This window comes from Plectrocnemia conspersa, unplaced genomic scaffold (genome assembly GCF_051122295.1).
Source record: "Plectrocnemia conspersa isolate PC_06_02 unplaced genomic scaffold, ASM5112229v1 ptg000014l, whole genome shotgun sequence".
NCBI classification, from domain to species: Eukaryota; Metazoa; Arthropoda; class Insecta; order Trichoptera; family Polycentropodidae; genus Plectrocnemia; species Plectrocnemia conspersa.
In genome coordinates this window covers 24,476,233-24,488,967 of record NW_028277178.1, presented here as the reverse complement: position 1 = coordinate 24,488,967, position 12,735 = coordinate 24,476,233, and the positions used below count along the sequence as shown (strand labels likewise).

The 12,735-nt window shown below is 31.1% G+C and overlaps 1 protein-coding gene across 3 annotated transcripts in view; it reads left to right on the top strand.

The window, feature by feature from the left end:
- Positions 1-12,735, top strand: part of LOC148226595 (ras-related and estrogen-regulated growth inhibitor-like protein A) — a 186,453-nt gene that overhangs the window by 27,537 nt on the left and 146,181 nt on the right. For 2 of the 3 annotated variants that reach the window (XM_088204315.1, XM_088204314.1), the window contains exon 2: positions 5,945-6,291. The exons of the other annotated variant lie outside the window; for it this stretch is intronic. In XM_088204315.1, the coding sequence (XP_088060441.1) occupies positions 6,231-6,291 (61 nt within the window). In that variant the 5' untranslated portion in view covers positions 5,945-6,230. The remainder of the gene's footprint in view (positions 1-5,944; positions 6,292-12,735) is intronic. 3 annotated transcript variants of the gene reach the window in all.

Sequence of the window (12,735 nt, the reverse complement as noted above, 5' to 3'; positions counted from 1 at the left end):
GATAATTTTTTAATTTATTCAATGGACTCTAATGATTTAATAGAGTCGTCGAGCCATTAAACAATCTGCGAATAATTTCTTTCCCCATTTTATATCTTTTTGCTTTTGAAGAATAGCTAAAGACTTCATTATTTTTATGACTAGTGAAAGATTTTGAATTTTGCAAATATTTAATTAACGACATCAATGTCTGGTTTCATCGATTATATAATATATTTTTAATTGTCCGTTGAAATTTCCAACTTAGCTCAGATGTATGTATGTTAAATAAACATATATTTTTTTTTTAAATAAAAAAAAATAAATATTCTGAGCGAAATTGTTTTGAGCCACACAGTTCACGCACACAATAACAAACCGGAATCCTTATCTCGAGCGTACTTAACAGTAAACTTAATTTAGACAAAAATGACAGTTAACATGTTTTTGCCTTTGAGTCTTAAGTTAAATTACATCTTCTTGAAAGCCTTGATTTTTTAATTTGACACTATTTTACAATGTCGCAAAAATGCATATCATCGTGCAAGTGATATTTATTGGGTCAATCCGCATTATAATTTGAGACTCGAATATCAAAGGTGAAAAACTCGAAATGACAGTTGCAGCGACGCATTTTTTTCAATCAAAACACTGATATACAACCTTAACCCCAATCTCCTACAGCAGGATGACGTCTCTTCAAATTAGCATAATCGAATTAGAGACAGAAAACGCAAATCCCTCGCAGAATTGGCGTATGGTCGAGCCGAGCTAACGGCACAGTTATGTGCGAGACACTTTTATTGGGTTCGAATTCCGTATAAGGACTGCCCACCGAGCCATTGTTCGTGCCACTACGTGTGCTCTGTCATGCTCCTTCTGTCCAGCAAAACAGTTTCTATCACCGCGCTTTGAATTATTTATGGAGTGGCGCGTGCTCGATGCTCCACATGCGTTCAGCTAATGATGCGGGCACGTGTATTAATCGATAGGCTAATGGGACGTGACTAATATGACAGCGATAGTAAACATTTTCGGAATTGGCAAAAATTTACATTCTGTCACGGTTCGAACGCACCGGTGCGGAAAGTGCTACATGTGATAATGTAGTACTATATTTGCTCTAAAATAGTCTGATCTATTGTAAGGAATAAGATATTTTTTAAAACTACTCCTATTTATGGTAAAAACTGTTGTCTTTTCAACGAATGAAAAGACACATTATAACCTTATATATGTACATCTCTTATCCATGTGTATACATAATATATCAAACAACCCTTAACTATACTATATCACAAAATTATATGTATATTTACCTTTGTATACATCATAATCATATAAATACATAGAGGAAATAAATTTTTGCATTGCAACAAATTATTTTTTAGATGTAGAAATATGTATGTTGATACTATTATAATATATTTTTCAGTTGTGTACATCATAATACATCGTAAAAAATATTTTATGTGTTAAGTTTATGCTATAAAAGCTCGTCTAAGAAATAAAATATGTACGGGAATAATTGGTGTCGGAAAATCAATTATATTTAATTGCATAATATATATAATATGCAATGCCATTTTGAAAACAGGAGACATTATCGTAATCGAGACGTCTAGCAATAATACTAAAACAGCAGTTATTAGCCATAATTTATAGCATTTACTACCCTACCACAGAAACAAGTTATAAATATAATCATCTCATCGCACGTCTTATCTACTCCTCTTGCATTTAAATTCGCATTTTGGGTAATAAATATATTATTTTTTATATCTTAGAATCGCTATTTATGCATTGTTTATATTATATATAAATGCAAATTGAAACTGTACTCTTCAAAAATATAGATATCTACCAGCTCAGTTGTTCAAGCACGAATGTTAAGATAACAAAACTCGAAAGGTTCCATTTCATCTGGGTTCAAGATCGTCGGTTAACAATGCGCATATATAATTTGAACCTTTTATTACTTAGTATCTTATCGCACATTATTACAATATGTATACAATGAAAGGTTAAAGCGTTATATTATGTTTTACATGCTGCGCTATTACTTCTAGCAATATTTTTATTACATAATTTCATTAAACGAAAAATAGTTACCCAACGCGAAATAGTGGCTGGTAACTATATTTTCTATCTCCACAGAGCCATATCGCACTATGGCGAACGTTACTTTCTCGTCGGTTGCCTTATGGGTTGAGGCGAAACGTGAAGATGATAATGATTATGAATTATTAGCACTATCTGCAATCAACATTTTCTTCTATTCGACGAACTACTTACCTACCCGTGTATCTATCTATTTGCAAGCTTCTCGGTTCGCTTAAGTTCGCTCACGCCGCGCGCCGATCGGAATCAACGGAATTAATTATATCGCGAAACCGTTTGAGGACCGCTGTTGAAAAATGCGTAAATATGATTAATACCTTTCCCCTTTTACTGCTCTCGTAAGAATCGTGCACAATGAGCTCTCTGGGGAGAAATTAAAAGTTGAGAAGAAAAAAGCAACACTTCACATTCATAAATCACCGGTGACTTTTAATGCGTCATTATGAAAATGATGTTATAAATAAATATGTATTGACGATGTGAAAGCACGCATCGAAAATTTACAATGCCATCACTTTATAGTATCGAGGAGATGATGACGAAAAAAATGAGGAATTTATGGCTGTCGTTTGTTGCGTTAAACGCAACCGTGAAAAAAGAGATCCGTCTGATGTCTGATACATTGTTATTGTATTACATGAAATTTATGGTTTCATAAATGGAAAAGTTTTTTGGTAAAGGGGTGTTTTAATTTTTATTGGAGCTCTTATTTCAGTGGCACAGTTTGTGACTAAAGGTTATTTTATGTTTTTCTCAGAAACTATTGACCTAAAAAACCCGTGTTCGAATCTCATATGGACCTTAGGGTTTTTAATTTTTTTTCTTGTAAAATATCAGTATTAGTGATGAATGAATAATTAAAATCGGTTTAGATCGTACTTTTACGTATTAAGAATATCTTATATGTTTTAAAAAAGATATACTTAAGCACTAATTAAATCAGTTCTTTGCTTATTTAGTGTCTAAAATCACTAAGCATAGTGACTTGAACACTCTTGAGTAGTGAGTTAATTTATATACATTTGGGAGTGATTTAATTTTAGGTATTTTTCTGTTGTTATTTATTTATTATTATTTTATATTGCATTTATAGTAAATTATCTAAAAAAATTAGCGATTTTCAACGTTTTATTGCTTTGATTTATATTACCTACTACTTTTTTGTATTAGTGTGTAGTAATAATTTCTTTCAACACTATTCTATTATTAAATTTTGTTGGTTTATTTTACAGATTTTTTTTATATATTATTCAGCTTTTATGATTTTTTTATATCATTTCTTATGCTCTTAATATTTTTATAAAATTAATATATATTTTTTTTGTTATGTACTTTTCAATTTATCAATATTATTTTCTATGAAAATTATTTACATTAAATCAAATTTAAAAAAATTATATACATAAAATGCTTTATTTTTATTATTTTTTTGGTTAAATATGTAAATATTTTACTATCTAGGGTATCTCAAAACAGTGAAATATCGACCGCCGTACATGTACGGCGATAAGGCTCAAAGGGTTAAAAGCAGTTAAGGTTTATTTAAGACTCTTATAATACACACAGCCTAATCTTTCATTAACAGTTTCATGAATGTAAATTAATATTTTTATGCATCTTTTTAAGAGATCATCAATGGAAACAAATGATTTTTTTTACTTTTTTCATGATTGTGAATGTAACTTATTATTGATCACTTTGGTTGCTTATAACGTCAGTAGCAATTTCTAAACTCATACATATGAAACAGATCTCGCACTTTACTGTATTAGTAAATAATTTTTACACTGCTCTCAATTAATTTTTAAAGATATTTTTTACCAAAGTTGTATAAGTAAATAATAATTGCATTACTTGGGTTTGAATCTTATCTTCACTGTTTTTTTTAATAAATATTTATCGTATCTAAGAGATCGAAATAGTAATTATTAAATAATTACAATATAACTCTGATTAATCAGGACAGATTACGTTTTTCTAGATTTTCTTAATCATTAGAAAAATATCGTGATAAATAATTAAAATAATATCAAGCTAAGTGGCACATATTAATATATATATATCGATTTAAATTCGTTTTAATAGTTTATAACTAATAAAATATATATATCACTGATTTTGATTTCAGTCTGGTGTCTTACCACATACTTAGTGCTTGTAAATTTTGTTTGTAACGGAAGATTAAATAATCTGACTAGAACTAGGTGTAAAATTTAAAAAAATGTTATTTAAAATTAATAGTTTTAATCGGTCAGGAATATACAAAAATAAACTTATAAATATCTTATCAATGTTTATTAATCATAATAGTTTTCGTATATTTAAAATATAATCGTTATTTTATTGCAGCACGAGAGTTTAGCATAAATAAAAGTTATATGAGTAAATATTATGTATTATACGTAGAGCTTAGAATCTTCAGACATCTCTTATGAATGATGTTAACTTTATATTTGCAATAGCATTGAATAGATTCATATCAGGCTCTTTCAAACAAATAAAAAATCGATTTAGTCTGCAACCGGTTAAACATTGCCCACACATAACGCATTATCGTTTTATTGGTGATCCATCATTGATCTTAGACTTTTATGCTTTTATTTTCTTCCGAAGTGGAAAAAAATAGCTCGCGATAAGATATACGATGGCGATGGTGCGTTTTAAAGGTGAAAGTGAAATGCAATAAAATTTGTAGCTGCAGTTGCATTAGCGTTGGTCAGAGTGAAAAATAAAAATAACACATTGGTGAAACTTGGTCGGGGTTAAGGTTGAGATCGAATGAAAGTGCTCCTCGGTTGCGCTCTTCGTTATTATCTTATCGGGGCTCGGTTACAATTCGAAGAAGTTGCTCAACGGAAACACAATCGTATCTCGTCTGCTCGGCCATTCAGTTTAATTTTATCAATTAAACAAGAGGGACTTATCTGTGTTTGAACGAGACAACATGGTACAATCTAAGCGCCTCGTGTAAACGCCCACGCGGACTCGCGAGCAAAGGAGCAATTAAGAGAATCATCTTCAATTATGCCAATTGGGCGTTTATCTCAATTTGGGCAGTTCTGGAAATTTGATAATGAAACAATATTTTAGAAAAAAACTTTTGAAATATGTATACATATTTAGTGAATGCCTGTTCATTAACAACATGTATATTTTAACCCACTGTATCTAGCCTGTGTAGCATTTTAAAATTTAAATACTGGATGATAAATCTGATCTTTGATTTCACACATCAGATTGCCAAATCATCTGATAATCTCAAGCGAGAGGTATTGTGATTGGCACATCAAAATACAATGTGCCCGATTTAATAACGAAATGAAAGCTCATTTAGAGCCCTTTCCATTATCAAAATAACATTTCCACACTTTGCTGTGAAATTACCGAAATATTGAGCTTATTACAAATGTTATTTCGTTAAACTTTGTAGTGTGACATATAAAAATCTAAATAGGATCTGAAAATATTTTGCGACAAATCTAATCAGTAGTTCTTTTCTACTATAAAAAGTAGTAAAAAAAATCACGTGGAAATAAGAATAGTATAGTTCTTAATCTGTGGTACGCATTTAATATTGTTTCATATATTTGCTTTTTTTTTTAATTACTTGTAAAAATCTTTGTAATTTAGACAAATAATCGCAACGTTATAGTTTTGTACTTAGATATATACATTTAAAACAGTGATAGAATGGCATATTAAATTGAAATATGATATAATTATCAAAGAGACCTTAAAGGGTCAAACCGGAACGAGCTATTCGTGCCTACTGCGCTTTCTTTCGTTGCGTAAACGCATTAATCTCAATATAATAACATTTATTTATTTATTTATCTCGTTTCAGATTCGGGGTCGCGTGGATACTGTGTGAATCTGTGAAAATGGTGTGTTCGGCAAACAGATCGTATTCGAAAATAAGCTAGAACGCGTGTTGTGTCTGTTGTGTGTTTTGTGTTCAATAGTGGTGCAGACGATCGGCGATAACATTAGAACTGCGGGCTATAAGATCGCCGATAACACAATAAGCGGGATATAATCGTGACTCGGACAATAACGCCTAATTGGCGGTCGGTTATTATTACCTTTGAGTTCGCATTGTCCCGGTTGTGACTCTCGAGTGAAGATCGAAGATGACGAACATCAGCCGCATCAGGGTCGTGGTGCTCGGAGGGCGCAGGGTGGGCAAGTCAGGTCAGTCATTTTTTTATTTTCTTTTTGTGAAATAAGACACTTCCCCTTTTCTCTTTGAGGAAGACATCGCATTCCTGTCTTTGGTTGATCGATCAACGTCGTTGTCGTTTCTCGCATGGTGTATTATACATACATTCCCTGTGCGCAAATTAATTGGTTCTTTTGGAAACGATGATAAGATCGTGACATAACTTTAAGGTTAATTAAAACGGGCGCAATTAAAATTGAAAGCAAATTTTGTAAAAATATGCACTTGAATGCGTTAGAGATATTTAATTAATTTTATATAAAAAAACAACAGAAATTGGCTCCCAAATATACATATACCTATGTATATACATATTATTGGTCCTATAATAACATATATGTTATATATAGATGAAAATAAATTTGAAAGAACATAATAAAAAATATAGTAGTAGAGTACGCTCGGGATAAGGATGCCGGTTTGTTATTGTGTGCGTGTACATGTATATGAGAGGGAGAAGCGATGTAGCGTGTACTTCGTTGTCTCGCTTTCTCTTTTAAGAACAGTCGCTGATTCGTCAACGCTGGTATTCGTCATTAAAGTGCAGTGTGGCACAGAAGTTCGATTTTCTCTAGTGATTTATTTTAAATAATTTTGTGTTGATATTGGTTAAACCCAGATAAGCCCACTGTCCATAATTGATATCAAGGCTTCAAATATACACTGTTAAGTTATTCGTTCTCTTACCCGTGGATTAAAATATTTTAGTTATTTTTCCATTAATCCGTACGTTGTTGGTTTTTTTACACTATTCTCTGTAAGGCTTAAAAAAGTTATTATTCTTATCGTTGCGCCAATGATATTTTTTAATTTATTCAATGGATTCTAATGATTTAATAGAGTCGTCGAGTCATTAAACAATCTGCGAATAATTTCTTTCCCCATTTTATATCTTTTTGCTTTTGAAGAATAGCTAAAGACTTCATTATTTTTTTGACTAGTGAAAGGTTTTGAATTTTGCAAATATTTAATTAAAGACATCAATGTCTGGTTTCTTCTATTATATAATATATTTTTAATTGTCCGTTGAAATTTCCAACATAGCTCAGATGTATGTATGTTGAATAAACATATATTTTCTTTTAAAATAAAAAAATTAAATATTCTGAGCGAAATTGTTTTGAGCCACACAGTTCACGCACACAATAACAAACCGGAATCCTTATCCCGAGCGTACTCTAACATATAAATATAATCTAGGATGAGAAATAGGTTTAAAAAAATGGAAATAGTATTATTTTGCCTCTCTTTAACGGTAATGAAAGTATTTTTAAATTATGTTTGCTAGTTATAGAAGTATGATTAAAAGATTAAAATGGTTGAGTGTTCAAAACGTATTGAATTTTTAAGTATTTATATATAAGTTAGAGAATAATGTACAGTATTTTAAATAAGTATTTATATAAAAAATATATAAGTATGTTTAATACTAGAAATAAAGATAATTTAAGGGTAGATAAATAGATGTCCTAAGCCTGCTCTAAAATCTCTCGGAAGTTGTCCGAGGTTACCGAGAACGGAAGGTAATTCAGTTGACTGTCATTACCGAGAGTGGGGGTAATTCAGTCGACTTGGCCAGCTTCGAGCGCTTCCGAACATTGTCGGCATATTTTCAAGCCAAAGGGACCGAAGTCGGAGCTGCTCTTTCGAGCGCGAGCGGTAATATACTTCCCCTTTCGCCCTCGCGTGTTAAGTGACGACAGTGAGAGAGATAATGATATGGTGGTTTTCAAACTAAGATAGAACGAGTAACTCGCTTAAATTTCAGTATGCGCGTAGGCGTCCTATGGTTAACACGCATGACGAGTGCTGCATCGTGGTCACGTGGTCAAGTTATAATACCACATGCTACAGTGGGACGCATGTTAACATGTTTTATGAAACTCTTAGAATATTTTAGGGCACCAAAAGGGATTAATTATATTTTTGATAGTATATTTTTCTAACAGATATCGTTGGTATATCTTTTTTCATATAAAATTAAATAAGTAAAAAATAGTTAGTGGTACTTGATTTTGTTAAAAAAATCATTTTCAATATCCTTATGTATTTTTCTAGATCGGTTTATATAAATGTCACACCATAACGAATTCTTATTTAGAATCGATGGCGACAAATTCTAGGAGAGTCACACATGTGGTGTTCGTATTCTGAAGTATCATTTTTATGCCTTATGGCATTTTGCAAAAGCCGACAAAGATTTTGCGTAAATTGAATATTTACGACCGAAAAGTTTTCATTGATATTGTATTGGTGAGTGCCCACACAAACTTTTATAATTATCGGTAGCGTAATTTTAATAATATGACAATTTAAAAATTGCGATTATTTGGCACTTTTTTCGATCGCGCGCAAATATGCCGGCTGTATGTGACAGAAGCCGCCGTCCGGATGGCATATGAAATTTGCGATAATGTGGTCGCTTACTCTAAGTTGTATGTCTCGGCCGACTTCAGTTGTATCTTAGGTTCGGACAACTTCCAGAGAGTGTAGTGGAAGCATTAGAACAATCCGCAGAAATGCGGATTGTTCTAATGCTTCCACGAGCGAATTTCATTAATGTAATAAAAAAACACTTTTGTACATTATTCATTTTTTTTTATCAAAAAAAATATTTATATATTTTTTAACAAATGATATGACAAATTATCACAGTATACCAAATTTGGGTCTTTTATGGCACAAAACACAACATTTTATTATTAACGATCCTTTTTTTAAGATTTCCTATATTTTTTTCTCAATTCCCACACACGATCGAGCTAATTATCGAAATTGAAACCTCACAGAGTGCCATTTAATTGATCTCACTCAAAGGACTCGTCCGTAAAGATGATTGTCCACATTTCCGATTGCGGTTTAAAAAAAACTCCATCCTTTGTCCGCCATTTTTCGGACCCTTTATATTTGGCCGCCTTCGTGTCGATAATGAGCGGCTATTAACACACGACCGAACAACCACAAAAAACAACAAGCACCAATAATATAATCGTTCGGATGCTGTGTGATTAAATCGAGTCACATTTCGCTTCCTAGGAATCCCGTGCCATATATGGAACGGAGACAGTTACTCCGATTGTGACTATTCATGACCGCCGTTATTTCGTAATGATGATCTATATTTATTGTGACCGTTGGCCAAATACGCTTAAAAAATCAATCAGCATTTTGCAATTGATATGCTAGTTTTTTTACATTGTATCTTATTTATTTTTTGTATGCCGAGATCGTTTAGATTTGTGACATTTCGGCGTTCATTCATATGTCCAAACCAGTCACACGGTCGTCCGTTATCTTGTGCGATCGAGATACATCATCAGATTCAATTATTCTGCTTGAGGATATCACTTATTGAATCAATTAAACATCTGCTCGGATGTTTGCATATACTAAGTTGTATAAAAACTGTAGAAGTTATTCTTAAACAGTTTTTAAACAACACATTTTTTTTATTTTAATCAAAAGTACAACTATAGTACGTATTTTATATTGTAATAATAACAATTATATTATTGTATAATTCAACTCGATTACATAGTAAAATTATTAGCAATTATATTAAATATATTAAAATATTTGTATAATATAACTGACATTCTAAAACATTTTTGTAGGTTTTTACCAATAGACTTTCAATTGACTTAACAATATTTTTTTTGTAAATAAAAAAAATAAGTTAATAAATAATAAATCAGTTTATATTTAAATATATTTTCACTGAAGAGACACTTCTTAAATTTTAAAATATTTTAAAGAATATAAATATTCACTTTTACATATTTATCCCTAAGACCACAAATCTTTACTTGTGCATCTTTTATTTAAATTTATGTATGCTGTTAAAAATATATATTTAAAAAGGTAAATCATGTATCATTTATTTTAAACATGTTTTATTAAGAGTGACATCAAAAACAGGTTTTTTGCGTGGCTCGTTTTTATTAGATAAAAATGTATTAAACGTTGTGATACATTTTTTTTCACTTCAAATAAGTAGAGTAAAATTGTATAAAGTTATGAATTAAAAAAAACCTTTTTTAATATGTTTCTTGGAGAAGGTATTTCATTGTAACTATTATACATGGTACACCATTGTGTGTATTTTTTATTTTGGTCAATTCTAAGCAACATTTTTTACATAAAAATAAATAAAATAGAATCATGCGTGACCCAGAAACATAAATATACAAAAAATATCTGAGTGGCGAATAGTTTATTTTGATGAAAAAAATCTTCATTTATACTTCTTCTGAATAAGCAAATGGTAAATGCTCTACTTTGTTACAAAAATATGCACCTATATTTAACGATGTATTCGTGGAAATAAAATTAATCATATAAATCAATAAATAAATCAAGCAAGGAAATGTTTGAAATAATTTAGACCTTAATTGTCAATTTATTAATTCATTTTTTTTATATAAAAATGACTTAATTATCGAGTTTTGTTTGTACAGTTGTCGAGTGACTTTGATTGCGAAACCGACATTGGCCCTGTCGAAGAGAGTCAGTCTTGAAAGAGGTATCCGAGTGAAATCGGCTCTTTGGAATGCAATCCTGAAAAATTCTTTCCACTTTTACGCAATAGCGACGACGACTCTGGTGCATTTTTTCTGCCCGACTCATTTTGTCACAAGACTAATGCCGTAAGTGGACCTGGCAACACATCTCCATATAGGACCGTTGTCCGTAAACGAACGACTTAATGTAATCGGGTCGATTTCATTTCATCACTAATGCAGTGCCAAACTGTCAGTTATATCACTAATAATTTCAATGTCCGAATAGATCGAGAATACTAGCCGAGGTCGGCGCGTGAATACTGATCGTTTGATCTAAATTTGAACGGTCAAATAGATATACAGTGAACTGTAAATATTTGTAAAAATTGCTCTATTTTATATGTGTTATATTTCATATCGAGCATACCATACCCAATAAAAATAGTAAATATTTCCCAAAAGCTATCTACGTAACGTCTAAATAAAAAAATTCTCGTCGTTGTCACCAAAATGATATCTATTAAACAATCAATCAACTGATCATTCATTTTTTTAATATACGATTTTATCTAACATATAAATCGATTTTTGTGATCAAAGCGCACCGATTTTTTCCGCTGAATCATCACAAATCAAAAACTGGGCTTTCGAACCACTAACGTAAACCTTTTCCGCACCAACGCAGAAACGAGATTTATGAATCTCACCAATGCACACTGTCCATAATGGACACAACATTTTTGGCTCGCCACCTTTTAAATCAAATGTTGAAATTTAAAATATTTCACACGTGTCGTGTAGTATTTTTATGCATAATAATCAATTTTATTGTATAACATTCAGCGATCAACGAGTGAGTGAAATCGCTCCTCGGCCGTTTCGTTTAATTGCAATAAATTTATTTTCATTAAATCGGAGGTCAAATGCACAACGATTAATTTAAACAGGGGGGTACGGCTCGTCCTTATCTCTGCCTCCTTTCCATTTATTGAATAAAAAAGGGCAATCGCTGCGTTAAGGTCGAAACTGACCTCTCATTACAGCGCATACGGAACTCGCGCACAGGTGTGTGAAATGCACGAGTGAACCGTATGTGCGAGATTATCTTAAGTACAGGGTTGCCACGGCATTTCTGTTATATTTAATAATAGACAGAACATTTTAATTTTTAACAGATTAATTTTAGCTCTATTTTATTTAACTGAACGTTTGATGTTACGATCAGGAAATTATTTATTTATTTTAATTATAAAAATATACATATGATTAATCCTTTAAAATCAAATATTGATATGTAGATTTGTTTTCGTGTTCTTGCAAAGAAAATTATCAGGGATTTAAGTTCCTTAACTTCTCTTAGTAATTAGTTGTATATAATAATAGCATCTCTATACAGAATCCCTCTTCTGATCGTCACTTTGTTGCCTTCCTGATTTCAATACTTATTTATGTATAATTTTATATTTAGGTCTAACTATAACACGATCAAATATTTATAAAATTTACTTTGTAATTTTATTATTATATTCAATATTTGTGATTTATTGTCTCAATTAATAATTTAATCTTGATATTTTATTATCGTACTGATTATTATATTATCAGGTATCATAATAAACATTGTTGTCTCTAGTACCAGGTACATAATGAGTGGAGACTCTAATCTGACTATTCGATTACATATTTTTTTATATTCGTTCATATTTGTAGTGAAAGAGTAAAAACAAATTAAAATCATCAAACATCAATCAACTCTAAAAACATAGTTGTGTTAATTCACAATTGTGTTTTTGAGTTTTTAAAAGCTTTTGCGTATTATAACAACGTAGGCAGACATTTTTTCTAATGTACCGCTGCACTCTCTACAGCCTAATTGTACCACTCTTTGTTTTGGGAAATTTATATATTTTTTTC